Here is a 17,500-nt window from a genome sequence, read left to right as displayed (position 1 = left end):
ATGTGGAGGCAGTATAATGTAATGTGGAGGCAGTATAATGTAATGTAGAGGCAGTATAATGTAATGTGAGGCAGTATAATGTAATGTGGAGGCAGTATAATGTAATGTGGAGGCAGTATAATGTAATGTGAGGCAGTATAATGTAATGTGGAGGCAGTATAATGTAATGTAATGTGGAGGCAGTATAATGTAATGTGGAGGCAGTATAATGTAATGTGGAGGCAGTATAATGTAATGTGGAGGCAGTATAATGTAATATGGAGGCAGTATAATGTAATGTGGAGGCAGTATAATGTAATGTGGAGGCAGTATAATGTAATGTAATGTGGAGGCAGTATAATGTAATGTGGAGGCAGTATAATGTAATGTGGAGGCAGTATAATGTAATGTGGAGGCAGTATAATGTAATGTGGAGGCAGTATAATGTAATGTGGAGGCAGTATAATGTAATGTGATGTGGAGGCAGTATAATGTAATGTGGAGGCAGTATAATGTAATGTGGAGGCAGTATAATGTAATGTGGAGGCAGTATAATGTAATGTTGAGGCAGTATAATGTAATGTGGAGGCAGTATAATGTAATGTGAGGCAGTATAATGTAATGTGGAGGCAGTATAATGTAATGTGGAGGCAGTATAATGTAATGTGGAGGCAGTATAATGTAATGTGAGGCAGTATAATGTAATGTGGAGGCAGTATAATGTAATGTGGAGGCAGTATAATGTAATGTGGAGGCAGTATAATGTAATGTAGAGGCAGTATAATGTAATGTGGAGGCAGTATAATGTAATGTGGAGGCAGTATAATGTAATGTGGAGGCAGTATAATGTAATGTGGAGGCAGTATAATGTAATGTGAGGCAGTATAATGTAATGGGAGCTCTACAACACAACATCCCCCAGACAGAGACAGTAAACCACACAGCTCTACAACACAACATCCCCCAGACAGAGACAGTAAACCACACAGCTCTACAACACAACATCCCCAGACAGAGACAGTAAACCACACAGCTCTAGAAGACAACATCCCCAGACAGAGACAGTAAACCACACAGCTCTAGAAGACAACATCCCCAGACAGAGACAGTAGACGGTAGATCACACGACAGTGTCCTGACAGGCAGGCTGTCACCTCTCTAAGTATGAGTCACATCTCATTTACTCCCCACTGGGTGTGATGAGACAGACCACTACAGTAGTAGGAGAGGAGAGGAGAGGAGAGGAGAGGAGAGGAGAGGAGAGGAGAGGAGAGGAGAGGAGAGGAGAGGAGAGGAGAGGAGAGAAGGGGAGAGGAGAGGAGAGGAGAGGAGAGGAGAGGAGAGGAGAGGAGAGGAGGGGAGAGGAGAGGAGAGGAGAGGAGAGGAGAGGAGAGGAGAGAAGAGAAGAGAGCAGAGGAGAGGACAGGGGAGAGGAGAGAAGAGGACAGGACAGGAGGGGACAGGAGGGGAGGGGACAGGACAGGAGAGGAGAGGAGAGGAGAGGAGAGGAGAGGAGAGGAGAGGAGAGGAGAGGAGAGGAGAGGAGAGGAGAGGAGAGGAGAATCACCAGAAGCTTCTCCAATCCACAGGGGACTGGCTCAGGCAGTCGTCAAACATTGACACACTAACACTCTCTGGCTGAGGCAACCCACGACACTACCCTCTATTCAACAGTTATGTAGCCTAATTCACGGCCAGAAATAGAAACTAATGAATTCAAACAGACCAAAATACACTGAGTGTACAAAACATTAGGAACACCTGCTCTTTCCATGTCATAGACTGACCAGGTGAATCCAGGTGAAAGATATGATCCCTTATTGATGTCACTTTGTTAAATCCACTTCAATCAGTGTAGATGAAGGGGAGGAGACGGGCTAAAGAATGATTTTTAAGCCTTGAGACAATTGAGACATGAATTGTGTATGTGTGCCATTCAGAGGGTGAATGGGGCAAGACTAAAGATTCAAGTGCCTTTGAACAGGGTATGGTAGTAGGTGCCAGACGCACCGGTTTGTGTCAAGAACAGCAACGCTGCTGGGTTTTTCACGCTCAAAAATGGTCCACCACCCTAAGGACATTCCAGACAACTTGACAACTGTGGGAGGCATTTGAGTCAACATGGACCAGCATCCCTGTGGTGTCTATAACCATTTCCTCTGTTGTAGTGTCTATAACCATTTCCTCTCTCTGTTGTAGTGTCTCTAACCCCTTCCTCTGTTGTAGTGTCTCTAACCCTTTCCTCTCTCTGTTGTAGTGTCTATCACCCTTTCCTCTCTCTGTTGTAGTGTCTCTAACCCTTTCCTCTCTCTGTTGTAGTGTCTATAACCCTTTCCTCTCTCTGTTGTAGTGTCTCTAACCCTTTCCTCTGTTGTAGTGTCTATAACCCTTTCCTCTCTCTGTTGTAGTGTCTATAACCCTTTCCTCTCTCTGTTGTAGTGTCTATAACCCTTTCCTCTCTCTGTTGTAGTGTCTCTAACCCTTTCCTCTCTCTGTTGTAGTGTCTATAACCCTTTCCTCTCTCTGTTGTAGTGTCTATAACCCTTTCCTCTCTCTGTTGTAGTGTCTATAACCATTTCCTCTGTTGTAGTGTCTCTAACCCTTTCCTCTCTCTGTTGTAGTGTCTATAACCCTTTCCTCTCTCTGTTGTAGTGTCTCTAACCCTTTCCTCTGTTGTAGTGTCTATAACCCTTTCCTCTCTCTGTTGTAGTGTCTATAACCCTTTCCTCTGTTGTAGTGTCTATAACCCTTTCCTCTCTCTGTTGTAGTGTCTATAACCCTTTCCTCTCTCTGTTGTAGTGTCTATAACCCTTTCCTCTGTTGTAGTGTCTATAACCCTTTCCTCTCTCTGTTGTCTCAGGGTCTCTACAACAGAAATAAATAAAAACATTTGAATGGCAATGTTAGGGTTAATGTATATCAGAATGAACCAGAGGGTTCATGTATCTCAGAGTGAACCACAGAGGGGTAATGTATCTCAGAGTGAACCACAGAGGGTTCATGTATCTCAGAGTGAACCACAGAGGGTTCATGTATCTCAGAGTGAACCACAGAGGGTTCATGTATCTCAGAGTGAACCATAGAGGGTTCATGTATCTCAGGGTGAACCACAGAGGGTTCATGCATCTCAGAGTGAACCACAGAGGGGTAATGTATCTCAGAGTGAACCACAGAGGGTTCATGTATCTCAGAGTGAACCACAGAGGGTTCATGTATCTCAGAGTGAACCACAGAGGGTTCATGTATCTCAGAGTGAACCATAGAGGGTTCATGTATCTCAGGGTGAACCACAGAGGGTTCATGTATCTCAGGGTGAACCACAGAGGGTTCATGTATCTCAGGGTGAACCACAGAGGGTTCATGTATCTCAGAGTGAACCACAGAGGGTTCATGTATCTCAGAGTGAACCACAGAGGGTTCATGTATCTCAGAGTGAACCACAGAGGGTTGATGTATCTCAGAGTGAACCACAGAGGGTTCATGTATCTCAGAGTGAACCACAGAGGGTTCATGTATCTCAGGGTGAACCACAGAGGGTTCATGTATCTCAGGGTGAACCACAGAGGGTTCATGTATGTCAGAGGGAACCACAGAGGGTTCATGTATCTCAGAGTGAACCACAGAGGGTTCATGTATCTCAGAGTGAGTGTTAGAGTGTGTTTGTCCCCTCACAGTCCCCTGTCCTTCCATGAGATGTTGTTTAATCTTTTCTTAAAGGTAATGTTATATAAGGGCTGTGTACCTTCTCCATAGAGACTGGGGTTCCACCACCATCTCGTTGGCATCTCACATAGCGTTGGGGTTAGGGTCAGATGGATAGGGTTAAAGGTTATAGGGGTCATGGGTTAGGTTAGCATACATACTTCCTCCATAGAGACTGGGGTTCCACCAACATCTCGTTGCGTCCCACAGAGGCGATGAAGGCGAAGGGCCAGGCCAGCAGCATCATGAAGGCTGCCAGGAACAACCGGATGGGGAACAGAGTCACCGTCATCAACGCTATCTGAATGGAGACAAAGATGGAGAAGAGAGATGTAGACAGACACCTTGGATAGATAGAAGAGAGCTGTAGACAGACAGACAGCTTGGATAGATAGAAGAGAGCTGTAGACAGAGAGACAGCTTGGATAGATAGAAGAGAGATGTAGACAGACAGCTTGGATAGATAGAAGAGAGCTGTAGACAGACAGCTTGGATAGATAGAAGAGAGCTGTAGACAGACAGACAGCTTGGATAGATAGAAGAGAGCTGTAGACAGACTGCTTGGATAGATAGAAGAGAGCTGTAGACAGACAGTTTGGATAGATAGAAGAGAGCTGTAGACAGACAGACAGCTTGGATAGATAGAAGAGAGCCACAGACAGACAGACAGCTTGGATAGATAGAAGAGAGCTGTAGACAGACTGCTTGGATAGATAGAAGAGAGATGTAGACAGACACCTTGGATAGATAGAAGAGAGCTGTAGACAGACAGACAGCTTGGATAGATAGAAGAGAGATGTAGACAGACAGACAGCTTGGATAGATAGAAGAGAGATGTAGACAGACACCTTGGATAGATAGAAGAGAGCTGTAGACAGACAGACAGCTTGGATAGATAGAAGAGAGATGTAGACAGACACCTTGGATAGATAGAAGAGAGATGTAGACAGACACCTTGGATAGATAGAACAGAGCCTTAGACAGACACCTTGGATAGATAGAACAGAGCTGTAGACAGACAGACAGCTTGGATAGATAGAAGAGAGCTGCAGACAGACAGCTTGGATAGATAGAAGAGAGCTGTAGACAGACAGACAGCTTGGATAGATAGAAGAGAGATGTAGACAGACAGGAACAGCTTGGATAGATAGAAGAGAGCTGTAGACAGACAGACAGCTTGGATAGATAGAAGAGAGCTGTAGACAGACAGACAGCTTGGATAGATAGAAGAGAGATGTAGACAGACACCTTGGATAGATAGAAGAGAGCTGTAGACAGACAGACAGCTTGGATAGATAGAAGAGAGATGTAGACAGACACCTTGGATAGATAGAAGAGAGCTGTAGACAGACAGACAGCTTGGATAGATAGAAGAGAGATGTAGACAGACAGACAGCTTGGATAGATAGAAGAGAGATGTAGACAGACAGACAGCTTGGATAGATAGAAGAGAGATGTAGACAGACAGACACCTTGGATAGATAGAAGAGAGCTGTAGACAGACAGACAGCTTGGATAGATAGAAGAGAGCTGTAGACAGACACCTTGGATAGATAGAAGAGAGCTGTAGACAGACAGACAGCTTGGATAGATAGAAGAGAGATGTAGACAGACAGACAGCTTGGATAGATAGAAGAGAGATGTAGACAGACAGACAGCTTGGATAGATAGAAGAGAGATGTAGACAGACACCTTGGATAGATAGAAGAGAGCTGTAGACAGACACCTTGGATAGATAGAAGAGAGCTGTAGACAGACAGACAGCTTGGATAGATAGAATAGAGATGTAGACAGACACCTTGGATAGATAGAAGAGAGCTGTAGACAGACAGCTTGGATAGATAGAAGAGAGCCACAGACAGACAGACAGCTTGGATAGATAGAAGAGAGATGTAGACAGACACCTTGGATAGATAGAAGAGAGCTGTAGACAGACAGACAGCTTGGATAGATAGAAGAGAGATGTAGACAGACAGCTTGGATAGATAGAAGAGAGCTGTAGACAGACAGACAGCTTGGATAGATAGAAGAGAGCTGTAGACAGACAGACAGCTTGGATAGATAGAAGAGAGATGTAGACAGACAGCTTGGATAGATAGAAGAGAGCCACAGACAGACACGAACAGCTTGGATAGATAGAAGAGAGCTGTAGACAGACAGGAACAGCTTGGATAGATAGAAGAGAGATGCAGACAGACAGGAACAGCTTGGATAGATAGAAGAGAGCTGTAGACAGACAGGAACAGCTTGGATAGATAGAAGAGAGATGTAGACAGACAGACAGCTTGGATAGATAGAAGAGAGATGTAGACAGACAGCTTGGATAGATAGAAGAGAGATGTAGACAGACAGACAGCTTGGATAGATAGAAGAGAGATGTAGACAGACACCTTGGATAGATAGAAGAGAGATGTAGACAGACAGACAGCTTGGATAGATAGAAGAGAGATGTAGACAGACAGGAACAGCTTGGATAGATAGAAGAGAGATGTAGACAGACACCTTGGATAGATAGAAGAGAGATGTAGACAGACAGACAGCTTGGATAGATAGAAGAGAGATGTAGACAGACAGACAGCTTGGATAGATAGAAGAGAGATGTAGACAGACAGACAGCTTGGATAGATAGAAGAGAGATGTAGACAGAGAGACAGCTTGGATAGATAGAAGAGAGATGTAGACAGACAGCTTGGATAGATAGAAGAGAGATGTAGACAGACAGACAGCTTGAATAGATAGAAGAGAGATGTAGACAGACACCTTGGATAGATAGAAGAGAGATGTAGACAGACAGACAGCTTGGATAGATAGAAGAGAGATGTAGACAGACAGGAACAGCTTGGATAGATAGAAGAGAGATGTAGACAGACACCTTGGATAGATAGAAGAGAGATGTAGACAGACAGACAGCTTGGATAGATAGAAGAGAGATGTAGACAGACAGACAGCTTGGATAGATAGAAGAGAGATGTAGACAGACAGACAGCTTGGATAGATAGAAGAGAGCTGTAGACAGACAGACAGCTTGGATAGATAGAAGAGAGCTGTAGACAGACAGACAGCTTGGATAGATAGAAGAGAGCTGTAGACAGACAGACAGGAACAGCTTGGATAGATAGAAGAGAGCTGTAGACAGACAGACAGCTTGGATAGATAGAAGAGAGATGTAGACAGACACCTTGGATAGATAGAAGAGAGCTGTAGACAGACACCTTGGATAGATAGAAGAGAGCTGTAGACAGACAGCTTGGATAGATAGAAGAGAGATGTAGACAGACAGGAACAGCTTGGATAGATAGAAGAGAGCTGTAGACAGACAGACAGCTTGGATAGATAGAAGAGAGATGTAGACAGACAGACAGCTTGGATAGATAGAAGAGAGATGTAGACAGACAGACACCTTGGATAGATAGAAGAGAGATGTAGACAGACAGACAGCTTGGATAGATAGAAGAGAGATGTAGACAGACAGGAACAGCTTGGATAGATAGAAGAGAGATGTAGACAGACAGACAGCTTGGATAGATAGAAGAGAGATGTAGACAGACAGACAGCTTGGATAGATAGAAGAGAGATGTAGACAGACACCTTGGATAGATAGAAGAGAGATGTAGACAGACAGCTTGGATAGATAGAAGAGAGATGTAGACAGACAGACAGCTTGGATAGATAGAAGAGAGCTGTAGACAGACAGACAGCTTGGATAGATAGAAGAGAGATGTAGACAGACAGACAGCTTGGATAGATAGAAGAGAGATGTAGACAGACAGACAGCTTGGATAGATAGAAGAGAGCTGTAGACAGACAGACAGCTTGGATAGATAGAAGAGAGATGTAGACAGACAGCTTGGATAGATAGAAGAGAGCTGCAGACAGACAGCTTGGATAGATAGAAGAGAGCTGTAGACAGACAGACAGCTTGGATAGATAGAAGAGAGATGTAGACAGACACCTTGGATAGATAGAAGAGAGCTGTAGACAGACAGCTTGGATAGATAGAAGAGAGATGTAGACAGACAGGAACAGCTTGGATAGATAGAAGAGAGCTGTAGACAGACAGACAGCTTGGATAGATAGAAGAGAGATGTAGACAGACAGCTTGGATAGATAGAAGAGAGCTGTAGACAGACAGCTTGGATAGATAGAAGAGAGCTGTAGACAGACAGCTTGGATAGATAGAAGAGAGCTGTAGACAGACAGCTTGGATAGATAGAAGAGAGCTGTAGACAGACAGACAGCTTGGATGGATAGAAGAGAGCTGTAGACAGACAGACAGCTTGGATAGATAGAAGAGAGCTGTAGACAGACAGACAGCTTGGATAGATAGAAGAGAGCCACAGACAGACAGCTTGGATAGATAGAAGAGAGCTGTAGACAGACAGCTTGGATAGATAGAAGAGAGCTGTAGACAGACAGCTTGGATAGATAGAAGAGAGCTGTAGACAGACAGCTTGGATAGATAGAAGAGAGCTGTAGACAGACAGACAGCTTGGATAGATAGAAGAGAGCTGTAGACAGACAGGAACAGCTTGGATAGATAGAAGAGAGCTGTAGACAGACAGGAACAGCTTGGATAGATAGAAGAGAGCTGTAGACAGACAGCTTGGATAGATAGAAGAGAGCTGTAGACAGACACCTTGGATAGATAGAAGAGAGCTGTAGACAGACAGCTTGGATAGATAGAAGAGAGATGTAGACAGACAGCTTGGATAGATAGAAGAGAGCTGTAGACAGACAGCTTGGATAGATAGAAGAGAGCTGTAGACAGACAGCTTGGATAGATAGAAGAGAGCTGTAGACAGACAGGAACAGCTTGGATAGATAGAAGAGAGCCACAGACAGACAGGAACAGCTTGGATAGATAGAAGAGAGCTGTAGACAGACAGGAACAGCTTGGATAGATAGAAGAGAGCCACAGACAGACAGGAACAGCTTGGATAGATAGAAGAGAGCTGTAGACAGACAGGAACAGCTTGGATAGATAGAAGAGAGCTGTAGACAGACAGACAGCTTGGATAGATAGAAGAGAGCTGTAGACAGACAGACAGCTTGGATAGATAGAAGAGAGCTGTAGACAGACAGACAGCTTGGATAGATAGAAGAGAGATGTAGACAGACAGCTTGGATAGATAGAAGAGAGCTGTAGACAGACAGACAGCTTGGATAGATAGAAGAGAGATGTAGACAGACAGCTTGGATAGATAGAAGAGAGCTGTAGACAGACAGCTTGGATAGATAGAAGAGAGCTGTAGACAGACAACTTGGATAGATAGAAGAGAGCCACAGACAGACAGGAACAGCTTGGATAGATCCACCAAACTTTACAGTTGGCACTATGCACTGGGGCAGCTAGCGTTCTCCTGGCATCCACCAAACTGTGACAACCCTCCCAAACTGTGACGACCCTCCCGAACTGTAACGACCCTCCCGAACTGTGACGACCCTCCCACTCTGTGACAACCCTCCCAAACTGTGACGACCCTCCCGAACTGTGACGACCCTCCCACTCTGTGACAACCCTCCCACTCTGTGACGACCCTCCCACTCTGTGACGACCCTCCCACTCTGTGACGACCCTCCCAAACCGTGACTACCCTCCCACCCTGTGACAACCCTCCCAAACTGTGACAACCCTCCAACTCTGTGACGACCTTCCCAAACTGTGACGACCCTCCCACTCTGTGACGACCCTCCCACTCTGTGACGACCCTCCCACTCTGTGACGACCCTCCCACTCTGTGACGACCCTCCCAAACCGTGACAACCCTCCCAAACCGTGACGACCCTCCCACTCTGTGACGACCCTCCCAAACCGTGACGACCCTCCCACTCTGTGACGACCCTCCCAAACCGTGACGACCCTCCCACCCTGTGACGACCCTCCCACTCTGTGACGACCCTCCCACTCTGTCTGCCGAATTTCTTTCTCTTTGCCCTTGTTTTCCTTATTAGGATGTCGGTGGGCGGAGCCGGGAGGGTCGTCAGCGAAATGGGACACACCTTTCCCCCATTCATTGAGGAGACTCTCTCCACGCAGACAAACTGGTGGATTTTTGGTTGTGGAATTTAGTGGTTTGTTTGTTTTGGCACCTCTCAACACCCCTCATTATCACCACCTACGAACACATCCACTCACACTACTGATTACTGACTATACACACACACACACACACACACACACACACACACACACACACACACACACACACACACACACACACACACACACACACACACACACACACACACACACACACACACACACCATTGTTAATTGTATATAGTGTACTTTAGTTAATACATATATTTTTGCTATATTCCTTATCTCCACGTCGTCTCCCGGTTCGTGACAAAACCCAGATTCCTCTGTCTGACTGCCAGATGGTGAAGCGTGATTCATCACTCCAAGAGAACGTGTTTCCACTACTCCAGAGTCCAATGGCGGCGAGCTTTTACACCACTCCAGCCGACGCTTGGCATTGCGCATGGTGATCTTAGGCTTGTGTGCAGCTGCTCGGCCACGGAAACCCATTTCATGAAGCTCCCAACGAACAGTTCTTGTGCCGACGTTGCTTCCCAGAGGCAGTTTGTGACTCGCTAGTGAATGCTGCAACGAAGACAGACGATTTTTACGCGCAACGCGCTTCAGCACCCGGCAGTCCCGTTCTGTGAGCTCGTGTGGCCTACCACTTTGCGGCTGAGCCGTTGTTTCTCTTAGATGTTTCCACTTTACAATAACATCACTGACAGTAGGCATAAGATCACTGCACCTGTACATAGCCCATTATTTATGTATTGCTCCTTTGCACCCCCAGTAGCTCTACTTGCACATTCACCTTCTGCACATCTATCACTCCAGTGTTTAACTGCTAAATTGTAATTACTTCACCACTACGGCCTATTTATTGCCTTTACCTCCCTAATCTTACCTCATTTGTACACACTGTATATAGATTTAATGTCTATTGTGTTATTGACTGTATGTTTTGTTTATTCCATGTGTAACTCTGTTGTTGTTGTTGTTTGTGTTGCACTGCTTTGCTTTATCTTGGCCAGGTCGCAGTTGTAAATGAGAACTTGTTCTCAACTAGTCTACCTTGGTTAAATAAAGGTGAATTCAATACAATTTTTAAAAAACAGTTGACCCGGGGGGGGGGCAGCTCTAGCAGGGCAGAAATTTTATGATTTTGACTTGTTGGAAAGGTGGCATCATATGACGTTGCCACGTTGAAAGTCACTGAGCTCTTCAGTAAGGCCATTCTACTGCTAATGTTTGTCTATGGAGATTGCATGGATGTGTGCTCGATTGTATACACCTGTCAGCAACGGGATTAGCCGAATCTACTAATTTGAAGGGGTGTCCTCATACTGCTGTATATATAGTATATGAAGGGGTGTCCTGTATATATTCTCATTTTAAAGGGATAGCGGTTGGCTCCATCTCCTTTTAAAGGGACAGTAGTTGGCTCCTTCTCCTTTTAAAGGGATAGTGGTTGGCTCCTTCTCCTTTTAAAGGGATAGTGGTTGTCTCCTTCTCCTTTTAAAGGGATAGTGGTTGGCTCCTTCTCCTTTTAAAGGGATAGTGGTTGGCTCCTTCTCCTTTTAAAGGGATAGTGGTTGGCTCCTTCTCCTTTTAAAGGGATAGTGGTTGTCTCCTTTTAAAGGGAGAGTGGTTGGCTCCATCTCCTTTTAAAGGGATACTGGTTGGCTCCTTCTCCTTTTAAAGGGATAGTAGTTGGCTCCTTCTCCTTTTAAAGGGATAGTGGTTGGCTCCATCTCCTTTTAAAGGGACAGTGGTTGGCTCCTTCTCCTTTTAAAGGGATAGTGGTTGGCTCCTTCTCCTTTTAAAGGGATAGTGGTTGTCTCCTTTTAAAGGGAGAGTGGTTGGCTCCATCTCCTTTTAAAGGGATACTGGTTGGCTCCTTCTCCTTTTAAAGGGATAGTAGTTGGCTCCATCTCCTTTTAAAGGGATAGTGGTTGGCTCCTTCTCCTTTTAAAGGGATAGTGGTTGGCTCCTTCTCCTTTTAAAGGGATAGTGGTTGGCTCCTTCTCCTTTTAAAGGGATAGTGGTTGGCTCCTTCTCCTTTTAAAGGGATAGTGGTTGTCTCCTTTTAAAGGGAGAGTGGTTGGCTCCATCTCCTTTTAAAGGGATACTGGTTGGCTCCTTCTCCTTTTAAAGGGATAGTAGTTGGCTCATTCTCCTTTTAAAGGGATAGTGGTTGGCTCCATCTCCTTTTAAAGGGATACTGGTTGGCTCCATCTCCTTTTAAAGGGATACTGGTTGGCTCCTTCTCCTTTTAAAGGGATAGTGGTTGGCTCCATCTCCTTTTAAAGGGACAGTGGTTGGCTCCTTCTCCTTTTAAAGGGATAGTGGTTGGCTCCTTCTCCTTTTAAAGGGATAGTGGTTGTCTCCTTTTAAAGGGAGAGTGGTTGGCTCCATCTCCTTTTAAAGGGATACTGGTTGGCTCCTTCTCCTTTTAAAGGGATAGTAGTTGGCTCCTTCTCCTTTTAAAGGGATAGTGGTTGGCTCCTTCTCCTTTTAAAGGGATAGTGGTTGGCTCCTTCTCCTTTTAAAGGGATAGTGGTTGGCTCCTTCTCCTTTTAAAGGGACAGTGGTTGGCTCCTTCTCCATTTAAAGGGATAGTGGTTGGCTCCTTTTAAAGGGATAGTGGTTGGCTCCTTCTCCTTTTAAAGGGACAGTGGTTGGCTCCTTCTCCTTTTAAAGGGATACTGGTTGGCTCCTTCTCCTTTTAAAGGGATAGTGGTTGGCTCCATCTCCTTTTAAAGGGATACTGGTTGGCTCCTTCTCCTTTTAAAGGGATAGTAGTTGGCTCCTTCTCCTTTTAAAGGGATAGTTGTTGGCTCCTTCTCCTTTTAAAGGGATAGTGGTTGGCTCCTTCTCCTTTTAAATGGATAGTGGTTGGCTCCTTCTCCTTTTAAAGGGATAGTGGTTGGCTCCTTCTCCTTTTAAAGGGATAGTGGTTGGCTCCTTTTAAAGGGATAGTGGTTGGCTCATTCTCCTTTTAAAGGGAAAGTGGTTGGCTCCTTCTCCTTTTAAAGGGATAGTGGTTGGCTCCTTCTCCTTTTAAAGGGATAGTGGTTGGCTCCTTTTCCTTTTAAAGGGATAGTGGTTGGCTCCTTCTCCTTTTAAAGGGATAGTGGTTGGCTCCTTCTCCTTTTAAAGGGATAGTGGTTGGCTCCTTCTCCTTTTAAAGGGATAGTGGTTGGCTCCTTCTCCTTTTAAAGGGATAGTGGTTGGCTCCTTCTCCTTTTAAAGGGATAGTGGTTGGCTCCTTCTCCTTTTAAAGGGATAGTGGTTCACAGGGTGCCATTTTGGACAAACACACTGAGGTCAACACAGGCTGTGAAACATCATGACACATTGACCACCACCACACTGACGATACGTAAAGGTTGTTAAAACGAGCGGAAACGTCAACTGAGTGTTTAGAGGGCGGAGTTGTTTCATTCAGCAGAGTGTTTAGAGGGCGGAGTTATTTCATTCAGCAGAGTGTTTAGAGGGCGGAGTTATTTCATTCAGCAGAGTGTTTAGAGGGCGGAGTTATTTCATTCGGCAGAGTGTTTAGAGGGCGGAGTTATTTCATTCAGCAGAGTGTTTAGAGGCGGAGTTATTTCATTCAGCAGAGTGTTTAGAGGGCGGAGTTGTTACATTCAGCAGAGTGTTTAGAGGGCGGAGTTGTTTCATTCAGCAGAGTGTTTAGAGGGCGGAGTTATTTCATTCAGCAGAGTGTTTAGAGGGCGGAGTTGTTACATTCAGCAGAGTGTTTAGAGGGCGGAGTTGTTTCATTCAGCAGAGTGACTTTATAGGACTGGCCAGACATCTGGGAATCCTCCTGTGGGAGATGCTGAACACAACTAAAGGCTGGGAGGCTTTTAGTGTAGGACTGACTGGTAGTTGGGACTGTCAGTCAAACCACACAGAGTGACTGACTGGTAGTTGGGACTGTCAGTCAAACCACACACAGTGACTGACTGGTAGTTGGGACTGTCAATCAAACCACACAGAGTGACTGACTGGTAGTTGGGACTGTCAGTCAAACTACACAGAGTGACTGACTTGTAGTTGGGACTATCAGTCAAACCACACAGAGTGACTGACTTGTAGTTGGGACTGTCAGTCAAACCACACAGAGTGACTGACTGGTAGTTGGGACTGTCAGTCAAACTACACAGAGTGACTGACTTGTAGTTGGGACTATCAGTCAAACCACACAGAGTGACTGACTTGTAGTTGGGACTATCAGTCAAACCACACAGAGTGACTGACTGGTAGTTGGGACTGTCAATCAAACCACACAGAGTGACTGACTGGTAGTTGGGACTGTCAGTCAAACTACACAGAGTGACTGACTTGTAGTTGGGACTGTCAATCAAACCACACAGAGTGACTGACTGGTAGTTGGGACTGTCAGTCAAACTACACAGAGTGACTGACTTGTAGTTGGGACTATCAGTCAAACAGCACAGAGTGACTGACTTGTAGTTGGGACTGTCAGTCAAACCACACAGAGTGACTGACTGGTAGTTGGGACTGTCAGTCAAACTACACAGAGTGACTGACTTGTAGTTGGGACTATCAGTCAAACCACACAGAGTGACTGACTGGTAGTTGGGACTGTCAATCAAACCACACAGAGTGACTGACTTGTAGTTGGGACTATCAGTCAAACCACACAGAGTGACTGACTGGTAGTTGGGACTGTCAATCAAACCACACAGAGTGACTGACTTGTAGTTGGGACTATCAGTCAAACCACACAGAGTGACTGACTGGTAGTTGGGACTATCAGTCAAACCACACAGAGTGACTGACTGTCAGTCAAACCACACAGAGTGACTGACTGGTAGTTGGGACTATCAGTCAAACCACACAGAGTGACTGACTATCAGTCAAACCACACAGAGTGACTGACTGGTAGTTGGGACTATCAGTCAAACCACACAGAGTGACTGACTATCAGTCAAACCACACAGAGTGACTGACTGTCAGTCAAACCACACAGAGTGACTGACTGGTAGTTGGGACTATCAGTCAAACCACACAGAGTGACTGACTATCAGTCAAACTACACAGAGTGACTGACTGGTAGTTGGGACTGTAAGTCAAACCACACAGAGTGACTGACTGGTAGTTGGGACTATCAGTCAAACCACACAGAGTGACTGACTGGTAGTTGGGACTATCAGTCAAACCACACAGAGTGACTGACTGGTAGTTGGGACTATCAGTCAAACCACACAGAGTGACTGACTTGTAGTTGGGACTATCAGTCAAACCACACAGAGTGACTGACTATCAGTCAAACCACACAGAGTGACTGACTGGTAGTTGGGACTATCAGTCAAACCACACAGAGTGACTGACTGGTAGTTGGGACTATCAGTCAAACCACACAGAGTGACTGACTGGTAGTTGGGACTATCAGTCAAACCACACAGAGTGACTGACTTGTAGTTGGGACTATCAGTCAAACCACACAGAGTGACTGACTGTCAGTCAAACCACTCAGAGTGACTGACTGGTAGTTGGGACTATCAGTCAAACCACACAGAGTGACTGACTGGTAGTTGGGACTATCAGTCAAACCACACAGAGTGACTGACTTGTAGTTGGGACTATCAGTCAAACCACACAGAGTGACTGACTGGTAGTTGGGACTATCAGTCAAACCACACAGAGTGACTGACTGGTAGTTGGGACTATCAGTCAAACCACACAGAGTGACTGACTTGTAGTTGGGACTATCAGTCAAACCACACAGAGTGACTGACTGGTAGTTGGGACTATCAGTCAAACCACACAGAGTGACTGACTATCAGTCAAACTACACAGAGTGACTGACTGGTAGTTGGGACTATCAGTCAAACCACACAGAGTGACTGACTATCTGTCAAACTACACAGAGTGACTGACTGTCAGTCAAACCACACAGAGTGACTGACTGGTAGTTGGGACTGTCAGTCAAACCACACAGAGTGACTGACTGGTAGTTGGGACTGCCAGTCAAACCACACAGAGTGACTGACTGGTAGTTGGGACTATCAGTCAAACTATACAGAGTGACTGACTTGTATCAGTCAAACCACACAGAGTGACTGACTTGTATCAGTCAAACCACACAGAGTGACTGACTGGTAGTTGGGACTGCCAGTCAAACTACACAGAGTGACTGACTGGTAGTTGGGACTATCAGTCAAACTACACAGAGTGACTGACTGTCAGTCAAACTACACAGAGTGACTGACTATCAGTCAAACTACACAGAGTGACTGACTGTCAGTCAAACCACACAGAGTGACTGACTGGTAGTTGGGACTGTCAGTCAAACCACACAGAGTGACTGACTGGTAGTTGGGACTATCAGTCAAACCACACAGAGTGACTGACTGTCAGTCAAACCACACAGAGTGACTGACTGGTAGTTGGGACTGTCAGTCAAACCACACAGAGTGACTGACTGTCAGTCAAACCACACAGAGTGACTGACTGGTAGTTGGGACTGTAAGTCAAACCACACAGAGTGACTGACTGTCAGTCAAACCACACAGAGTGACTGACTGTCAGTCAAACCACACAGAGTGACTGACTGTCAGTCAAACCACACAGAGTGACTGACTGGTAGTTGGGACTGTAAGTCAAACCACACAGAGTGACTGACTGTCAGTCAAACCACTCAGAGTGACTGACTGGTAGTTGGGACTGTAAGTCAAACCACACAGAGTGACTGACTGGTAGTTGGGACTATCAGTCAAACCACACAGAGTGACTGACTGGTAGTTGGGACTGTCAGTCAAACCACACAGAGTGACTGACTGTCAGTCAAACCACACAGAGTGACTGACTGGTAGTTGGGACTGTAAGTCAAACCACACAGAGTGACTGACTGGTAGTTGGGACTGTCAATCAAACCACACAGAGTGACTGACTGTCAGTCAAACCACTCAGAGTGACTGACTGGTAGTTGGGACTGTAAGTCAAACCACACAGAGTGACTGACTGGTAGTTGGGACTGTAAGTCAAACCACACAGAGTGACTGACTGTCAGTCAAACCACTCAGAGTGACTGACTGGTAGTTGGGACTGCCAGTCAAACCACACAGAGACGTAACTCACAGACGTCAACACAGCCAGGAGAAACATCCCGGTGGATCGACTACCACGACTACGACCAGATTTGGTAAAAGCGACCTGACAGAAAATAACATTAAAGGGGAAAACAGCGCTTTAAAACACCATCTGGAGATCAACACATCCCTCTGGGCTCATGTAGCAGATGATAATATGTCTAACTCACCACCCAGCCTGAATAGACCGTTTTTCAATCAGCGACTGCGTTAATAAGTCACTTCAGGGAGGGGGGGGGGGGGGGGGTCACGTGTTTGTCAGGCAGACGTCCTGGGGGTTTGAGCCTCGGGGGGGAAAGTGGCCGAATCAGGAGGAAGTGTCACGCTAAGCAAGCAGTGTGACATTCTTTACACTCTATAATACAACACAACCCTGTGGGCTCTAGACTGGTAGCAACGGCATAGCCTGGTCCCAGATCTCACGCCTCTTCCTCGTCGTGTTAGGTACGACGACACAAACAGAGTTCTAAACCCACGCTAGCAATGTCCCCAACAACCATTCAGAGAGGTGGTCAACAGACTGCCAGAGGACAGGAGAGTTCACCTAGCCTACACTGTCTCAAACTCATTTTAAATTAGTTTCATTGGTCTACATTAACAACAAAAAATTATTTTTCCGCCCGATACCCTGAATGGAGCGCAGAATAACCTACATTATGAATGGAATTCAATG

At 45.6% G+C, this 17,500-nt stretch overlaps 1 protein-coding gene across 2 annotated transcripts in view; it reads right to left on the bottom strand.

Moving 5' to 3' along the window:
• Nucleotides 1-17,500, bottom strand: part of LOC110514512 (lysophosphatidylcholine acyltransferase 1) — a 63,362-nt gene that overhangs the window by 36,853 nt on the left and 9,009 nt on the right. For both annotated transcript variants that reach the window (XM_090216012.1, XM_090216004.1), the window contains exon 2: nt 3,843-3,982. In XM_090216012.1, coding sequence (XP_090072138.1) covers nt 3,843-3,982 — 140 coding nt within the window. The remainder of the gene's footprint in view (nt 1-3,842; nt 3,983-17,500) is intronic.

The sequence above is a fragment of the Oncorhynchus mykiss genome, chromosome 2 (assembly GCF_057628025.1).
Source record: "Oncorhynchus mykiss isolate SJ-2025 chromosome 2, ASM5762802v1, whole genome shotgun sequence".
NCBI lineage: Eukaryota > Metazoa > Chordata > Actinopteri > Salmoniformes > Salmonidae > Oncorhynchus > Oncorhynchus mykiss.
This window is presented reverse-complemented; position numbering and strand designations above follow the sequence as displayed.